The following is a 19,687-nucleotide window of genomic DNA, read 5'->3' on the forward strand; positions in this document are numbered from 1 at the left end:
ACCTAATATATGTTGATCATATCCTATATACATCAAGAAGCCGCCTGACCTGTGGTGGCGCAGTGGATAAAGCATCAACCTGGAAATGCTGAGGTCGCCAGTTCGAAACCCTGGGCTTGCCTGGTCAAGGCACATATGGGAGTTGATGTTTCCAGCTCCTCCCCCACTTCTCTCTCTCTGTCTCTCCTCTCTCTCTCTCTCTCCCTCTCCACTCTAAAATGAATAAATAAAAAATAAATAAAAATTTAATAAAAAATAAAAAAAAAAATAAAAGAAGCCTATGAACACCCATTAGCAAGGCATTTTCAGCCTGTTCTGCCTTATAGAGAAAGATTAAGGGTCTAGTCTTTTATATTTTAGTAAAATTCCATCCAGTGTATTTAGATATAAAAGCTACCCAGTTAATGATGTTTTTTAGCCTCTTTATTTTCCAGTACACCTACCTATAACTGGGAAATATAATTACAGAAAATGATTTTCTTACCACTGCCTTTGTTGTATCTGTTTATTTTGGAGGACTTGTCATTTATTCCTTGTGTAGATGTGAGGGGGCAGTTTCATTTCCTCTATACCACTAAATTTTTGGTTCTTTCTTAGGTCCTATCAGCAGTATCCTGGTGAATAAATATGGCAGTCGACCAGTCATGATTGCTGGCGGCTGCTTGTCAGGCTCTGGCTTGGTTGCAGCCTCTTTCTGCAACAGTGTACAGGAACTTTACGTGTGTATTGGAGTCATTGGAGGTAAGTTGCTGTTGATTCATTTTCAAGCATTAATTTATTGCTGGCTATTTGGTGTTCCCTGCATTTGTCTTTTAGATCAGTGGTTTTCAACATTTTTATGCTTGAGGACCACGAAAATAGGAGATTGTCTTAAGAATAGTTAGTGTTGTAGTAGATAAGCTGCCTGGCAATTTGTTGCAAGGGTGGTTACTGGGAATTCTCTCATTACTTCTTCCTCTCATGGGGAATAGGCTTCTTTTGGAGAAGGTAAGAGTATTAAACATAAAGCAGGAATTATCTGGTAATATATTTCTGAGGGATAGAGGATCCTCTTGATAATCCTCTCCCCTTTTAGCTAAAAGATTACCATAACTTCACAATCCAGAGAATATGAATATTAACATTTTGATGTATATCCTTCTAAACTTTTTTCTATGTACAAACATAAAACCTTTTTTTTATTATTCATTTTTAGAGAGGAGAGAGAGACAGAGAGGGAGAGAGAGGAGAGAGAGAGAGAGAGAGAGAGAAGGGGGGAGGAGCTGGAAGCATCAACTCCCATATGTGCCTTGACCAGGCAAGCCCAGGGTTTCCAACCGGCGACCTCAGCATTTCCAGGTCGACGCTTTATCCACTGCGCCACCACAGGTCAGGCCAAAACCTTTTTTAGAACAAAACAGGATCAGATTGCATGTTTGTTTGTTTGTTTGTTTTGAGGGGAGGCCGGGAGAGAGACAGGAACATGAGCTGCTCCTGCAGGTGCCCCTGACCAGGGAATCAAAATGGCAACCTCTGTGCCAGGACTAAGCTCCAACCAACCGAGCTATCAGGGCAGAGTTTTATTGATTGATTGATTTTTAGAGAGACAGAGAGAGGAAAGCAGAGAAGGGGTAAGGGGAAGGGAAGCATTCATTTGTTGTTCCACTCAGTCATTCATTCATTGGTCGCTTCCTATGTGTGCCCTGACTGGTGATTGAACCCACAACCTTGTTGTTTCAGGACAATGCTTTTAACCAACTGAGCTAACCAACCAGGGCAGATTGCATGTTTTATAGCCAGTTGTTGTTTTTTTACAAAATAGATCATATGAACATCTTTCTATGTTATTAAATATCCTGATAGAAAACATTTTAAATCTCTGTATCTCCATTGAATATATACACCATAATTTTATTTGACCAGTCTCTAAGTTACTTATTATTTAGTGGTTTTGTTTTTTTCACTTTTTTACTATTAGTAAACAGTATTACATTGATAGTCCTTTGTAAACATGAATATTTTCTTACAATAAATTTGTAAAAGTGGAACTGCTGTTTTTTAAATACATATAAGCTAATTTCCCCTCCAGAAAGGTTATACTCATTTATAAAAGTTCCCGTATGATATATAAGACAGGATATACCCCTGACAATAATGGGATATTATATCTTTTAATCATTGCCAGTTCAACAAATGAACAGTATCTCCTGGTTTTAATTTTCATTTATTAGGAAAGTAAGTATTTTTATGTTTGTGTTAATATTTTTTTTTGAGAGAGAGACAGGAAGGGAGAGAGATGAGAAGAATCAACTCTTAGTTACACCACTTTAGTTGTTCATTGATTGCTTTTTCATATATGCCTTGATTCGGGGAGAAGTCTCTAGCTGAGCCAGCAACTCCTTGCTCAAACCAGCAGCCTTAGGCTTCAAACCAGTGACCTTTGGGCTCAAACCAACAACCATGGGATAATTTCGATGATCCCATGCTCCAGCCGGCAATGTTGGGGTTTTGAACCCGGGACCTCAGTGTCCCAGGTCGACATTCTATCCACTGCACCATCACTGGTCAGGCAGCCTGTGTATTTTTTTTTTTAAGAAAATGCTTAGTGGCTGCTTTTGTGTATTGATTTAAGAATAATGTTTGATGACTTTACATGTTAAATTATTACCTGTTTGTATGAGACAGTTATTTTTCCAACTTTTTAAAATATTTAATTTTGGTAAAAATACATAAACTTAGCTTCTTAAACATACGTATTTTAAGTGTTCAGTGGTATTACATATATTCATATTGTTGTACAAATATCGCCGCCATCCATTTCTAGAATACTTTTCATCTTGCAAAAGTGAAACTCTAGCCTGGCCTGTGGTGGCACAGTGGGTACAGCAGTGGTCGGCAAACTCATTAGTCAACAAAGCCAAATATCAACAGTACAATTGAAATTTCTTTTGAGAGTCAAATTTTTTAAACTTAAACTATATAGGTAGGTACATTCCTTATCGAAGTAGCGCCTGCACGTGGTATTTTGTGGAAGAGCCACACTCAAGGGGCCAAAGAGCCGCATGTGGCTTGCGAGCCGTGGGTTTGCCAACCACTGAGGTAGAGTGTCGACCTGGAATGTTGAAGTTGCTGGTTCAAAAACCTGGGCTTGTGATATGTTCACTGCAGCATTATTTATAATAGCCAATATGTGGAACCAACATCACAAGCAATCAGCGAACAACTAAAGTGAAGCAACTATGAGTTGATAACTTCCGTCTCCACCCACCTCTCCTCTCTTTATAAAATCAATAAAAATAGCCCTGGCCAGTTGGCTCAGTGGTAGAGCGTCGGCCTGGTGTGTGGGAGTCCCAAGTTCAATTCTTGGTCAGGGCACACAGGAGAAGTTCTCCACCCCTCCCCCTCTCCTCCCTCTCTGTCTCTCTCTCCCCCTCCCGCAGCCAAGGCTCCATTGGAACAGAGTTGGCCCTGGCACTGAGGATGGCTCTGTGGCCTCTGCCTCAGGTGCTAGAATGGCTCTGGTTGCAACAGAGCAACGCCCCAGATGGGCAGAGCATCACCCCTTGGTGGGCGTGCCAGGTGGATCCCGGTCGGGCGCATGCGGGAATCTGACTGCCTCCCCGTTTCCAACTTCAGAAAAAAAATTTAAAAAATAATAATAATATATAAATAAATAAAAATAAAAATTTTAAAACAATGAAACTCTATACTCAGTAAATAATAACTCCTTATCCTCCCATTCCCCCCCCCCCCCAGAGCTCCTGGTAAACCCCATTCTTTCTGTCTCCATGATTTTGGAAAGTCTCAGTACCTCATAGGTGGAATCATACAATTTTGGCGGGAGTTTTGGTTTTTTTTTACATTCAGTGTTATTTTGTATTGGTTTTGGATGTACAGCACAGTTGTTAGACAATTATGTATTTAAAAAAATGATTCCCTGATATTTCAATACCCACCTGGCACCCTACATAATTATAGTAATAGGGACAATGGCATTTATAAGATTGTACCTGAGTGCACTGTGCCATTGTGACATTTTTTTGAGCTAATGAAGCTACTGTAATAATCACAACCTGTGTGTCTTTTTCCATATAAATAACTGTAAACCTACTTTTGCCAACCCCCGTATGTACCAACTTTTGATTCACTTGTCTGTTGTTGGACACTTGGGCTGCTTCCATCTCTTGGCTGTTGTAAATAATGCTGCAGTGAACATAAGGGTGCATCTATCTTTTCAAGTTAGTGTTCTGGGTTTGTTTTTAATTTTTTGAGGAAATACCATCCTGCTTTCCACAGTGGCTTCACCAGTCTGCATTCCTGCCAACAATGTCTGAGGGGTTCCCTTTTCTCCACATCCTCTCCAGCACTTGTTTGATGATTTGTTGATGATAGCCATTCTGACAGGTGTGAGGTGATATTTCATTGTAGTTTTAATTTGCATTTCCTTGATGATTATGGACATTAGGCATCTTTTCATATGTCTATTAGCCATCTGCATGTCCTCTTGTGTCCATTCAGGTCCTGTGCCTGTTTAATTGAATTTTTTTTTTATGCTGAGTTGTACAAGTTCTTTGTGAATTTTGGATATTAACCCATTATCAGATATATCATTGGTGAATATCTTCTCCCAAAAGCATACAGTTTTTGTGTCTTTGTGACTGGCTAACTCACTTAACATAATGTTCTCAAGATTCATGCCACAGCATGTGTCAGAATGTCCTTACTTTTTAAGGACATTGTATGTATAGAACACATTTTCTTTATCCACTTGTTTGCTTATTGACACTTGAGTTGCTTCCACCTTTTTGGTATTGTGGACAATGCTGCTATGAACATGAGCATACAATTATTTGTTCTCAATTTTTTTCCTGTTGAATTAAAAAAAATTTTTAAATTTAGTCCCACTTTTTTCCATCACTAAATGTCTACAGTTTTCAGGTAGTCAACATTTTCAATCTATGCTTTGTCATATGTTATTCTTAGAAAGTTATTCTCCACTCCAAGATTATGAAAATATTTGCCTAGCTTTTAAAATATGTATTTTTTTTTTTTTTTTAACATTTAAAACTCCTGGATGAATATATTTAACATAAAATGAGAAGAATAAACCTCTGGCCTGACCTGTGGTGGCGCAGTGGATAAAGCATCGACCTGGAAATGCTGAGGTCGCCGGTTGGAAACTCTGGGCTTGCCTGGTCAAGGCACATATGGGAGTTGATGCTTCTAGCTCCTCCCCCTTTCTCTCTCTCTGTCTCTCCCTCTCCTCTCTAAAATGAATAAAAAAAAAAAAAATGATGAGCCAACACAATAGCTATCTAGTATAAATAAATAAAAATTATAAAAATTTAAAAAAGAAAGAAAAAAAAGAATAAACCTGTTTGATCCCACATGGTTAGTTTATTCATTTGCTCTTATTCTTCAAATATTTTGAGCCCTGCCAGTTGGCTCAGTGGTAGAGCGTCACCCGGCGTGTGGAAATCCCAGGTTCGATTTCCAGTCAGGGTACACAAAAGAGATATGAATAAATAGTAAAATATCAAGTAACGTTAGATGCTTTACAAAGCCTCAGTATGAAGTATTCTAACAGGGAAGGACTGGGTAGTCAAAGAGAACTAGTTTTGTGAAATCTGACAGAACAGAAGCCCTAATCAGCATGCTTATTATTATTAGCACAGGTGAGAATGATCTGGTATGAAATCGGGGAGGGCGGTAAGGGCCAGGGTAAAGGTTTTGGGGAGAAAGCCATTAGCAGATTTGAAATAGGGAAGTAACCTGCTCTGCTTAATTGGTTTAAGCCTGTGTAAACAGCTTAAACCTAAATGGAAGGAAGCAAGAGGGGGCCAAGAAAAGCATTTAGAAGTTTTTTACTTGTGTTAGCACTATTAAATAATTCTTTCTGCAGTAATTTAAAATGTCACTTTTATCTTACATTAAATGTTTATATGTATATTTCAGGTATGTTCCTGAATTTTATCCACTTCACAAATCTGTGTTTACCTATTCCTGAGCCAGAACCACACTGTTCTAATGAGAATAGCTTTTAGAAGTCCTTTTATTTTTATTTTATTGATTTGAGAGAAAGAGAAACATTGATTTGTTGTTCCACTTATGCGTTGATTGGTTGGTTGAGTCCAACCAGTGAATCGAGGAACAGACCCCCAACCTTGGTATATATCAAGATGATGCCCTCACCAACTGAGCTAGCCAACCAGGCTTAAAAGTCTTTTTATTTTATTTATTTATTTATTTTTATTTTTTCAAGTCAGACAGAGTCACACATGCCCCCCGATTGGTATCCACTCGGCAACCCCTGTCAGGCCAATGCTTGAATCAACAGAGCTGTTTTTAGTGCCTAAGGCCATGCTCAAAGCAACTGAGCTATCCTCAGCGCTCGGGGCTTTCGCTCAAACCAGTCAAGACACTGGCTGTGAGAGGGAAGAGGGAAAGAAGGGAGAGGGGGGAGGGGGAAAGAGGCAGATGATTGCTTCTCATGTGTGCCCTGACCAGGAATTGAATCCAGGACATTCATATGCCAGGCCGATGCTCTATCCACTGAGCCACTGACCAGGGCTAGAAGTCCTTTTAAATATCTGTTATTTAGTTCAACTCCTCCTCCTGCACCACCAAATATTTCTTTGTTGACTCCCATGTATTTTCTAAGTAAGTTTTAGAGTCATTTTACTTCAGCTCCAAAATCAAGCACATTGATATTTTCATTGGAATCACATAAAATTCATGCATTCATTTGGGGAGTGTTGACATCTTGACAGTGTGTGTTTTATTATCCGAAAACTTTGTGCCATTTTTTTGTGTGTTTGTTTGTTTACAGGGACAGAGAGAGATTCAGAGAGAGGGATAGATAGGGACAGACAGGAAAAGAGAGAGATGAGAAGCATCAATCATCAGTTTTTCGTTGCAACACCATAGTTATTCATTGATTACTTTCTCATATGTGCCTTGACTGCAGGCCTTCAGCAGACTGAGTAACCCCTTGCTGGATCCAGCGACCTTGGGTCCAAGCTGGTGACCTTTTTTTTTTTTTTTTTTTTTTTTTTGCTCAAGCCAGATGAGCCCGCACTCAAGCTGGTGACCTCGGGTCTCAAACCTGGGTCCTCTGCATCCCAGTCTGACACTCTATCCACTGTGCCACCGCCTGGTCAGGCCTTTGTGCCATTTTTAATTCTCCAACACTTCAGTAAAGTTACATAATTGTAGCCTTTGTTAACTGCACATTTTTAGTTTTTTGGGTGTTGCTGTAAAAGAAATAATTTTGTATTGTATTTTCTATTGTAATGCTATTTTCTCTCTGGTAACAGTCTACTTAAAATCCTCCTATGGCTGCCTGACCTGTGGTGGCGCAGTGGATAAAGCATCGACCTGGAAATGCTGAGGTCGCCAGTTCGAAACCCTGGGCTTGCCTGGTCAAGGCACATATGGGAGTTGATGCTTCCAGCTCCTCCCCTACTTCTCTCTCTCTGTCTCTCTCTCTCCTCTCTAAAAATGAATAAATAAATTTAAAAAATCCTCCTATGGCTTTAGTGAACCTTCAGGTGATTTTGCTAGATTTGACAAATAGTTATTCACCTTTCAATAATATAAACAATAATAAAAATAACTAAGGTTTACCACATGCCACGCACTGTTCTAAGTGCTTTATTCACAACAGTGCTGTTCGCCTGTTTTACATATTAGGAAACAGTCACAGGAGGATCAACATGTCTGACATTCCACCGAAGTGATGCTGAGATAGGAACCCACCTAGTCCAGCTTTATAGTTCACACTTTAAACCACTGTATAGTATTTCCTCCAATAATGAAGATCCTTGTCTCCTTTCAGTATACCTTTATTTTAATTTATTGGTCTGGTTAATTCCAAATATCTCTGACACTTATTATAGTATGTGATTCTTTCTTCCCCTCCTCCCAGGTCTTGGGCTTGCCTTCAACTTGAATCCAGCTCTGACCATGATTGGCAAGTATTTCTACAAAAAGCGGCCGCTGGCAAATGGACTGGCCATGGCAGGCAGCCCTGTGTTCCTCTGTACCCTGGCCCCCCTCAATCAAGCTTTCTTTGATATATTTGGCTGGAGAGGAAGCTTCCTAATTCTTGGAGGCTTCCTACTGAACTGCTGTGTGGCCGGATCCCTGATGAGACCAATAGGACCCCCACCAGCCACTGCAGAGAAATATCGGGCTAAAGAAACCTTTCAGGAAGCTGGAAAATCTGATGGAAAAAAAGTGTCAGGTGATGCAAACACAGATCTCATTGGAGGACACCCAAAAAAGGAGAAACAGTCCGTCTTCCAAACAATAAATAAATTCCTGGACTTCTCTCTATTTACTCACAGAGGATTTTTGCTGTACCTCTCTGGAAATGTACTCATGTTTTTTGGACTATTTGCTCCTTTGGTCTTTCTCAGTAGTTATGGCAAGAGTCAGCACTACTCTAATGAGAAGTCTGCCTTCCTTCTTTCCATTCTGGCTTTTGTTGACATGGTAGCCAGACCATCTATGGGACTTGTAGCCAACACAAAGTGGATAAGACCTCGAATTCAGTATTTTTTTGCTGCTGCTGTTATTGCAAATGGAGTGTGTCACCTGCTGGTACCTTTGTCCACCAGCTACGTTGGGTTCTGTATTTATGCAGGAGTTTTTGGATTTGCATTTGGGTGGCTCAGCTCAGTATTGTTTGAAACACTGATGGACCTCATTGGACCCCAGAAGTTCTCCAGCGCCGTGGGATTGGTGACCATTGTGGAGTGCTGTCCCGTTCTCCTGGGGCCACCACTTTTAGGTATAGTATGTCTCCTTATCTCCATGGTTCTGTTAACACAAAACAGGCATAGAAGATTGGGAAGGTGACAGAAAGCCGAGATCAGTGGGCCCCTTGTTGGAGGACAGCAAGTCTTTCTCATTTCTGTACCCTCGGTGCTGGCACAGTGCTTGGCACAATGTAACTGCTCAGCCACTACAGAACTGAGTTAAACTGAACCCTTGAGCTGAAAGGGGAGTAAAGTATTTTTACAGATGACATTGTTTCTTTTTGTAAAACTTACCTGCTTATTATAAGAAACATACATAACTCCACCTCTAAAGCACTGGTGGTAATTACATTTTAATCATGGAGTTTATTTTAGTAGTAATAATTAAAGTAGTAGTAATAAGCCTAACTGGTGGGGGCACAGAGGATAGAGCTTCAACCCAGGACTCTGAGGTCCCAGGTTCAAAACCCCAAGGTTGCCAGGTTGAGCACGGGCTCACCAAATTAAGCGAGGAGTTACCAGCTTGAGCATTGGATAATTCATATGATCCATGGTCGCTGGCTAGGCGCAAGGTCACTGACATGACTGGAGCCCCACCCTCCATCAAAGCACATATGAAAAGCAGTCAATGAACAACTAAAGCGATGCAACTATGAGTTGATGCTTCTCATCTCTCTCCCTTCCTCTCTTTCAAAAAATACCCTAAAGTAGTAGTAATAATAATAGCTACCATGTAAGCTCATAATGTACTGTCCTAACTATTTTCTGTATCTTATATATCACAAGTCTATGAGGTCAGGACTGTTAAGAGTTCCCACTTAATAAGTGAAAAAATAGAGGCCTCGAAAAGCAATATGTTGCCGTATATTATGCAGCTAGTAACTGAGAAATAATTTGGGAAATATTTCCCAAGGTTATTAAATACTTCATCTTTTAAGTTAATAGCTCAATAGATAACACAAGGTGGAAAATAATTCGACTCTCTTCCTGGATGTAACTCATATTTCCTCCTGACAAACCTAGTGAGTTGCCAAATCTTGTCAGTTTTCACTTCCTAAATCTTCTTCTAATTTACACACTGTTTTCCATCACAGTGCCTCCCTTATCCATAGTTATTACCTGGGCTGCACCAGTAGCTCCTCACTGGTTTACCTATATCCACTCTAGAGAGCCTTCAATCTGTTTTCTACTCTATACGCAGAATTATCCCTGCAAAAGCAAATCTGATATTTCAGCTGATTAGAACTCTCAAGTTGCTTCCCATCATCTTAGGGTGAAGAACAAATTCCCTAATGTGGCCCACAGGGCCCCTCCTGGCCCCGCCCACCTTCCTCCAGCCTCATTTCCCACCACTGGCCTGTGCTCTCCTCCTGCAGCCCGGCCCTCTCTCACCCCGTGCTTCCTCCACCACCTGCCTGTGCACTCGCTGTTCTCTGCCTGGACCCCTGCCCCATCTCCTCTCCCAGACAGCGCCTCCCTCCTATAAGTCTGGGCTTAGTTTACTCTTTAAGAAACACTTTCCTGACTCCACCTACTGGTCCTAACCCTGTTTTCTGCTTTCAAACCCTCCTAGTAGCGCTTGTCACATTTTGTGTAATTATTTGATTAACATCTCTCTCCTCCACTAGCCTATAGATACTATTTCCTTTCCTCATCCTTCTCCTGGGGCCTAGGAGACCCAGTGTCTGCTGTATGGAGAGTAAATGCTCAGAGTGGATGATGCCCTGAGTTAGAAAGGCACATGGAGTCATAATCGAATTGGCTATATGAGTAGGGGTAGAGTAGGGTTTTCTAGACAACTTCTTCAGATGCCAATCTGATAAGATACTAGTGAATTTTACTCTAAAAGGATTTCATGGCGAAAACAAAGTTTAAAAACACCAGGTTAAATAGATTTCTTTACTGTAGGATCTTGCAAAGCCTGTGACATGCTAATGTGCATTGAGTCTTGAACAGAAAAGAATACAGTTGCCTTTACTAAAGACGTCTGACTGGAAACATTAGGGAGGATCCTGTGGCACAGAGGCCACCAGGTGCAGCTCAGACTCGGACTTCCTGGGTTTGAAGCCAGCCTGTTTCTAACTGTGTGGCCTTGGACAAGTTCCCTAAGGTTTCTGCACTGCAGTTCTTACATTTTACAGCAGGAGTGATAGAATCTGCCCGTTGTGAGGCTTAGCACTCAGAAAGGTATTCATGTTAGGTCATTGTTTCCCATAGGACGGGTGTTTAGCATAGGGATGCTCTTTGGGAAATGCTGGTGTCACAGAAGGAGCAGGGGCGGGGGCTGGGGTGAGCTCGGGGCCTTGCGCAAGACTCCTAACCCTCTTGTGAGCAAGTTTTCTTCCACTGTGCAGAGAGGAAACTGCTTCTAGATAACCTCTAGTTCTGTCCCAGTTCAAGTTTGGCAAGATTTAACTTTTTTCAAGTCGTTAAAAATAATAATACTCAAACTCTTCCAAAATCAAGTGTGACATCAAACCAAATTTTTAGCAGCTCCTTTTTAAACTAATTTGCCTTTCCTGGGCTATTTAAGAATTAGACTGACATCTTCTGAGTGCATCCTTAAGCTTTATTTTGGAAAGGATATAATATACGTGTTTGCTTTTATCCACATAACCTGTTTTCTGGACATCTCTAGGTCGTCTCAATGACATGTATGGGGACTACAAGTACACGTACTGGGCCTGTGGCATAGTTCTCATTGTCGCAGGCATCTATCTCTTCATTGGCATGGGCATCAATTATCGACTTGTGGAAAGAGAACAGAAAGCAGAGAGGCAGCAGCGAAAGGAGAGTAAAGAAGAAGAGACTGGGTTGGATTTTGAGAAACCAAAGAGAGAGGCCGACACAGCGGAACCGCCAGAGCAGAAAGGCCCGGAAGGAAGCCCCAGAGAGGAGGAGAGTCCAGTCTGAAATCATGGGGCTGAGAGTAAATGGAGCAGCTTGTGATCCAAGATGTCTAAAAATGTTCTCCTGGCCTGTAATCTCCCAGTGGTGCTCAATGCAAATAGTGGACGTTTGTGTGGAAATCCTACCTGGTGTTGTTCCTTGATGGAATTCATCTTTCACTCCTGACAATTAGCCCAAATTTAAAACGCCATATCCTCTGGGGAGGGAGTGGTTGGCAAAGAATGAGGAAAAGAAGTCGGATATATTTTTTTTTAATCTTAGCTTTTAACAGTGTCATGAAGATTATAATATGTGCCTTAAGTTTTAGTCTTTAGAATCTTTAGGGAGCCTTAACTTTTTTAACCATTCTGCTGAATTCATCTATTTTAAGTGTTCCATTACAAAGAAAAAGAACTAATTTGTTCGAAGCAAATCTAATATTTAAAGTTAATCTTGCTTCAATGTTATTTGTAACATATTGTCAGACATCATTACAACAGACTGAATAGAAATACTGGTTGAAAGTTGGAGATTTTATAGAATCCTGACTGAAATATTTTCCTAGCATCAACAGTTGCGTGGCATATGTGCCTGCCTGCTACGTATTTAGGAAACTTAAGGGACAGATTTTTAGAAATATCTTGGCTATTCTAGACACATTGTACTCAGCAACACCCCTCTGGTATCTTTTCTTAGGATGCTTATCGGAAGCCAGGTTCTTGAGTTAACTTTATTAAGTTAACTATTTTTGCCCCCCATTTCAAAGACACGTTTTGAGTGGTTACAAATAGATCACTGTCATTTTTGACGTCATTTAGTATTATTTTTTCACTATAAAAGTTAGTATTAAAATATACAAAACTATTTGTGCCTCCTTAGCAAATCCAACATATCTAATTAAATGTATACAGATATTTCAAACAGCAGCTAAATTCAGCTTAGGTTTTTCTAAAACATCAGTTAAAACTACGAGACTTAGAATCTTTTTGTTGTTTTACCTGAAAGTTTTTCCCTTTGATTCATAGCAGTTCCATTTATATTTATGTCTAGCTTAGAGCCATGTGTGAGATACTTAGTCTTTTTTTATTTTGTTTTTGTTTTCATGTTTGCTAATTAAAGACAGCCAGAAAGATTTGGTTCTAGGCAAACCTGTAAGGGAGGAAAGTTGCTAAAGGTTTTTGTTTTGTTTTGTTAGTTTAATAACTAACTTTTTTCTGCAAAGTTTTTGTTTTAGTTCTTAAAGAAAATTATGTTTTGGTTAGAATTATTGGACACATTCTCTCTCTCCACACAAACCTAAAAGTTTTGTGACCCTTTTCAATTATTTGAAAAGTAGAGAAATGTGTTTAGTATAAGGACAGGAGGGAAGGCGGGCCAGAATGAAAACTAAATATTTTTTAACCTAATAGCTTTTAAATTTAGGTAGAACAATGATAGACATTCAGTGAATTATACATTTCATACAATGTATTTTAAAATATTATTGTAATTGGCAGTGAAAATATAGATAAAAACCTAATGTAAGAGGCTGGCCTTTCCAAATAAACATTTTTTCCTTTATTTTATTTTTTAGAAATGTTTCTTCCCCAAAATGTTTTGAGGGAAATATTACTGTCTTTATTTTCATTATTAAGATTCAATTTGACCCTTGCTAATATTAAATTAAATCATTCAGCTTCTGTGCTTTGGGCTTTGTGTACATGGCTTCTTTGTTTTGATTTTTCTCCTTTCCTCTTTTCTACTTGAAGGCAAGCAAGAGGGAAATGTTGAAAAACCCTCTGGAAGCAGCCAGAGCAGTTAGCCGCAGGACACAGTGAGAATCCCTCCCCGTGCCCCAGTGTCATGGCAGATGGAGGAGGCATTCACGGGAGAAGCCTGCTGTGACTGCTGACAGGCCTGGCTCTAGTTTGGACTCTGCCATTTTACATGGACCTGAGTCTATAACCTTTGTGTGCCTCTTTCCCCTTCTACTAAAACCATCACTGTCAGTGAGGGACTATCAGTAAAGGAAATGTGTGGGGAGAACTAGAGCAGGTGTATAGGATTATTTTCCTCCGTCCCAACTGTTGAGCTATATCCACCACACATAAGGCCCTGCTTGTTGGTATTTGGTCATTAACTGAATCTTGTTAGTGAAGGGAAGGATTTATGGTGCAGATTAACCACCGTTTCTTAGAAGAAAGGTTCTGAAGCTGCTGTATTCAGAAGCAAGGGTTAAGAAACTGGCTCAAAGCTGGAACTAAACCTTTTATCACCCAGTCCGGCCCTGACTTCCTCCCACTGAAGATACAGGCCTAAGGGATTTATTTCAGATCAGTTTAGGTAAGATCAGGGAGCTAACCACTCAAACCCGACACTGGCCTACTCTGTGCCCTCTGTTCCTGTTGACAAGCAGCTAATCCTCTGTCACAGAGTTGTGTTCACTAGTGAAGCAGGGAGGCTTCTGACGCAGGCTCTTGTCCCTTACTTACTCTATGGAAGTTTCATTTCAGGTCACACAGTCTCAGTGGCTGCTTTGGGAAAAATCGATGTACACACAGAGTGCCTGCCTATCTTTCTCTTCCCTGCCCCACACCCTCTGAAAGTCACAGAGAGAACATAGCAGCTCTTACATGGTTGTGCTCATAAAGCCTTCAAGAGTACATGCTATTGCCTGACCTGTGGTGGCGCAGTGGATAAAGCGTCGACCTGGAAATGCTGAGGTCGCTGGTTCGAAACCCTGGGCTTGCCTGGTCAAGGCACATATGGGAGTTGATGCTTCCAGCTCCTCCCCACGTTCTCTCTCTGTCTCTCTCACCTCTCTCTCTCCCTCTCTCCCTTTCTCTCTCCTCTCTAAAATGAATAAATAAAATTAAAACAAAAAGTGTCTACCCTTTAAGAGTACATGCTACAACAGGCTCCCAGGACAACAGCTAGAAAACCATTTAAGAAACATGATAGGTTAGAAAATTGCAGGTGATCTTGCTACCAAGAAGACTGTATTATCTATCAGCATGTTATAGTCAAACCTATTGAGAACTTGAATTCCCTTAACTAGCCAAGATAAAGGAATAATTTCTACAAAAAGTATTCAGGAAAGGATGATAGTAAAACAAATTAAGGAAAATTCAGAGAGGTATTTTATCCCCGATTTAATCATAATGACAAATAAGCCTCTGGATTCTTGGGTTGTCTGATCTTGACTTTTATGTTTGTACCATAAATAAATATGTCAGTATTGACTCCTGTATTTTAAAAAGGAAAAAAGTTAATAGCCATTTAATATTTTTTGTATGAACCAGTGTTTTCTTGTATTGAATTTCAGGTTGATAAACTGGGTATTGGATTGTCTGGAATATCTAAATCTCTGGGTGTTACCTTCCCTAGCAAATGATTCACAGTATAATAAATTTAATTATCTGTTGTGCCCCTCTACCCTGGAAAGAGGAGGAAAGGTTAACAGTACATTTCCACCTTTGCCACATGGCTTGTTTTAATCATCAGGGCAAGCACTTGCCTAGAAGACATGAAAAAGTGAATGACAGACTTGTCACTATGAAAATTCTTTCACTGCCTGACAAGAAAGTGACAGCCCAAGCTCGCCTGATGTGCCCAAATGTGGGCAATTAAGCCAAGCTGCTTCGGCGTTCAGAAGCATTTAGATTTCAAGTACAGCACTCCTAAAATGTGTCTGGCTGCAGAGGTAGATTCGGTCACTCCCTTCATTCTGTCTGGGCTGTAGTGAAAGCATTCACGAGAGTGACTAGTTTCAGTGATTTACTTACTGTTTTGCTGACGTTACCCTGACTTGCTAGTGGTGGCTGGGACAGCAACAGAAATCCCAGTCTCCTGGCTACTTTACAATGTAGGCTGCCGAGGTTCAGGGAGAGGCTGTACAACCTCAAACAAGTTTCTTTGTCTCCCTAAGCATCTGGATTTATCTTCTGTAAGGTGTTAATAATTGATATTAACCTTCCTAGGGTTGTCATAGAAGGTTAGTTGATACGTGACATCTCTTGCAGAGGACAGTTGGTGTGAGTGACTCTTAAAAATAAGGAAAGAGTATTAGCTAAACAGTCAAATTTTCCTTTTTGATCAGATCCTCCCTTTAGTCTAAATCAGGGGTCTCAAACTCACGGCCCGCCGAACAATTTTGTGCGGCCCGCAGACTAATCCACGGGCTTACTTAATTTTATCCAAAATATTTTGAACTTCGTGAATTAGTCTGCGGGCCGCGAGTTTGAGACCCCTGGTAAATGAATAGATGAAACAAACAACTCACAGGTTTGGTGCATATATGTCCAGCTCTTTCAGGAAGGTGGATTTGAAACCTAAAGTCCTTGCTCTTTCTACTCTAACATTACTCTGCTTCCATAGGGAAGAGATAGATGCCCAATTAACAGATAAACTTCTCCCCTCAATATTTGTGATGATTCTAAAAGAGAAGAAATACAACTAGTAACCAATCATGATTCAAGTTCTTTTTACCCTAGCAATGTTCTTACATGCAAATTGAAAGACAGATGAGGACCCTGGTCGGGTAGAGCATCATCCTGATATACCAAGGTTATGAGTTCAATCCCCAGACAGGGCACATATAAGAATCAACTAGCCTGACCAGGCGGTGGCACAGTGGATTGAGCATCAGACTGGGACGTGGAGGACCCAGGTCTGAGACCCCGAGGTCACCAGCTTGAGTGCAGGCTCATCTGGTTTGAGCACAGCTCACCAGTTTAAGCCCAAGGTCACTGGCTCCAGCAAGGGTTCACTCGGTCTGCTGTAGCCCCCGGTCAAGGCACATATGAGAAAGCAATCAGTGAACAACTAAGGTGCCACAACAAAGAATTGATGTTTCTCATCTCTCTCCCTTCCCATCTGTCCTTATCTGTCCCTCTCTCTGTCTCTGTCACACACACACACACACACACAAAAGGAAAGACTGATGAAGCTTCTGTTTTCCCTACTACATTGATAACATGATTTAAATGATAAATTATCATCAGCTGGTGGCCAAATAAATTGGTATAACATTGGCAAAAGCAATTTCATAATCTTTGTCAAGTACTATGAATTCACATCTTTTACTTAGAATTCCAGATTTGGTATTTATTTTTAAAAACTATGTCTGTCTTTGAAATTATCAATTTATTTGAAAAAATCCTAAAATATTTATCAGTAACTATATAAATGGACCCTTGGGAGGTAAACATGGCACAGCGCTAAAGGAAAAGAACACAGACCACCATGCTGTGTCCGCAGAGATGCACAGTACATGCACAGAAACAAATGTGCTCATCATTTTTGTGAGCATAGTAAAATCAGGTGACTTTTTTCTATATTTTCTCCATATTCTAAATTTTAATATGATGGTTACTTTTATTCTAAAGGAAAACATTTAATATAGCACATACTACTGGTTTACAGAGGAAAAAAACTCCATTTGACCTAGAAAATGACCCTGATGATTATTAAAACAGGTTATTTTTTTCCTGCTTCAAGAGTTGCATCTGATGAAAGGGAGTTGAATGTGACATGAATTCAAGAGCACAGTGGTCTCAAGGTATGATGCCATCACTCAGCTGCAAGTGAACAAACATCTAACACAGGAAGCCAGAGTGGCCAGCAGTTCCCCAAGTTACAGTGCTACAGTCTTAAATATTATCTCACTGAAATCAGCATCAGAAAAATATAACATTGATTCCACCCACACACACAAAAAAGCCCAATAGAATTTGCCTGTCTTCCCAGCTATCATTTATTTACCTACAAGCATTTACGGACCCTTACTAGGTCCTAATTATCTAGGCTTTGATAATCCACGAAGGAAACACAGTATGTCTTACCATTTTTTAAAAAAGAACCAGCAAACCGGCCCTGGCCGGTTGGCTCAGCGGTAGAGCGTCGGCCTAGCGTGCGGAGGACCCGGGTTCGATTCCCGGCCAGGGCACACAGGAGAAGCGCCCATTTGCTTCTCCACCCCTCCGCCGCGCTTTCCTCTCTGTCTCTCTCTTCCCCTCCCGCAGCCAAGGCTCCATTGGAGCAAAGATGGCCCGGGTGCTGGGGATGGCTCTGTGGCCGCTGCCTCAGGCGCTAGAGTGGCTCTGGTCGCAACATGGCGACGCCCAGGATGGGCAGAGCATCGCCCGCTGGTGGGCAGAGCTTCGCCCCTGGTGGGCGTGCCAGGTGGATCCCGGTCGGGCGCATGCGGGAGTCTGTCTGACTGTCTCTCCCTGTTTCCAGCTTCAGAAAAATGAAAAAAAAAAAAAAAAAAAAGAACCAGCAAACCAAACAAAAGTCACTTTTGTTAAGCCGTAGCACCAAACCAAACACTAACTAACCTAATTAAGAGTTTCATCCTCTCCCAGGAGTGGAATTTTAACCCAATCAGTCTGGAATTTCCTGATCAATGCTTGTGGGTAATCTGCCTGATAAGACTACTGGCCTCCTAAAAGAAAGAGGTGTCCTTGCCTGAAACCCAGTCTTTTAAATTCTCAGTCCCACCCTCTGCCTGGAAAACCTTCCATTTTGTACAACTCATCTGAGCACCCTTCCAGTTGTTAGATAGAATGAACAGCTTAATAGACAATTAGATCTTCACATTTACTCGGTTGAACTTTGTTTTTTTAATGCCATGCATCTTGTAGTGGAAGACAGTGAACAGTATGGAGTATCTTTAATGTGCCTATTTGCTGGATAGAGGGACAATACTGAACACAATCCAGTTCCTGGCCCACAACTCCCAGTCCAGTGGGAACGAGTATGTTGGCACTGTGATGGGTACTCCGTGGGGAAGTCTCTAACCCAGTGTTTTTCAACCGCTAGTCTGCCAGAAATTGCCCAATGATTATAGACTGAATTCTTTATACAGCATCAGAGTGTTAACTTTTGCAGACTGGCACAAAATTTCTGGTGGGTTGGCACGGGTCTGCAGACTGGTGGTTAAGAACACTGCTCTAACCCAATCAATCTCAGGAGGGCCTAAAAGGAACAAAAAGTATATTCTTGAGCAAGTTAATTATTGTGAAGCTCTTTGGTAAATAAAATTATTGTGAGGACTAAGCATACTGTAGAGTGCATGGTAGTATACTAAACACATAGTAGTTTTAAAAATAGAATCTGGCCCTGGCCAGGTAGCTCTTGGTTAGAATGCACAGAAGTTGCTGGTTCAATCCCTGGTCAGGGGCACATACAGGAACAAAACGAAGTTTCTCTCCCTATCTCCCTTCCTCTCTAAAATCAATAAATAAATTTAAAAAGAAATAATCTGAATCTGCCTGAATAGTCTGCAATGCAGTATATAGCAAGTGTCATTTAAACCATCAACCAAAACAATGAAGAGCTGGTAATATTTGTATAGCTCATATTCTATCATCTGATTCATGCAAAATCCCAGGTGAATGGGCATAATGAAAAATACCCATTAGGTAGGCCTTTCTCCAGCAGGTTATCTCCCCTGCCCTCAGAAAAATGCAAAGCAAGTCTGAAGATAGCTCAGTGGTTAGAGTGGAGGTTGTAGTGGATGGAAGTTGGAAACATACAAGAATGGAAGAGGCCAAATCAAATTCTGCATCATCTTGAAGGATGAATAATGACCAAACTGATCAGTAGGGTCCCGCACCAAAATGAGTAAAATGGCCCTGTTCCCAACAAATTCACAATCTTACAACGCTTTTCTTTGGCTTTGGAATTCATAATGTGCCCTGGCCGGACAGCTCTGTTAGATTGTCGTCCCGAAGCACAGAGGTTACTGGTTCAACCCTGGATCAGTGAACTTATGTTCCTGTCTCTCTCTCTCCCTTCCTCTCTCTCTGAAATGAATAAATAAAACTTTAAAAATACTCTGGAGCCTGACCTGTGGTGGCGCAGTGGGATAAAGCATCGACATTGAACACTGAGGTTGCCAGTTCGAAACCTTGGGCTTGCCTGGTCAAGGCACATATGGGAGTTCATGCTTCCTGCTCCTCCCCCTTCTCTCTCTCTCTGTGTCTCTCTCTCACTCCTCTCTCTCTAAAAAATCAATAAAATATTTTTTAAAAAAATACTCTGGAATTCAGCCCTGGCCAGTTGGCTCAGTGGTA

General features: G+C 40.9%; 1 protein-coding gene and 1 long non-coding RNA gene across 2 annotated transcripts in view; one reads left to right on the plus strand and one right to left on the minus strand.

The window, feature by feature from the left end:
* LOC136315008 (monocarboxylate transporter 1) overlaps positions 1-13,329 on the plus strand; it is a 53,810-nt gene extending 40,481 nt beyond the window's left edge. Inside the window, exons 4-6 of the mRNA XM_066246168.1 lie at positions 598-741; positions 7,907-8,773; positions 11,380-13,329. Of these exons, the coding sequence (XP_066102265.1) occupies positions 598-741; positions 7,907-8,773; positions 11,380-11,654 (1,286 nt within the window). The 3' untranslated portion in view covers positions 11,655-13,329. The remainder of the gene's footprint in view (positions 1-597; positions 742-7,906; positions 8,774-11,379) is intronic.
* LOC136315009 (uncharacterized) lies at positions 12,586-17,592 on the minus strand. Its single transcript, XR_010727450.1, has 2 exons — positions 14,525-17,592; positions 12,586-14,283 (listed from the first exon to the last, which is right to left on the minus strand). It is a non-coding gene; the product is annotated as an uncharacterized lncRNA (long non-coding RNA).
* Between the last annotated feature and the right edge of the window lie 2,095 nt (positions 17,593-19,687).

This window comes from Saccopteryx bilineata, chromosome 11 (genome assembly GCF_036850765.1).
Source record: "Saccopteryx bilineata isolate mSacBil1 chromosome 11, mSacBil1_pri_phased_curated, whole genome shotgun sequence".
Classification (NCBI taxonomy): domain Eukaryota; kingdom Metazoa; phylum Chordata; class Mammalia; order Chiroptera; family Emballonuridae; genus Saccopteryx; species Saccopteryx bilineata.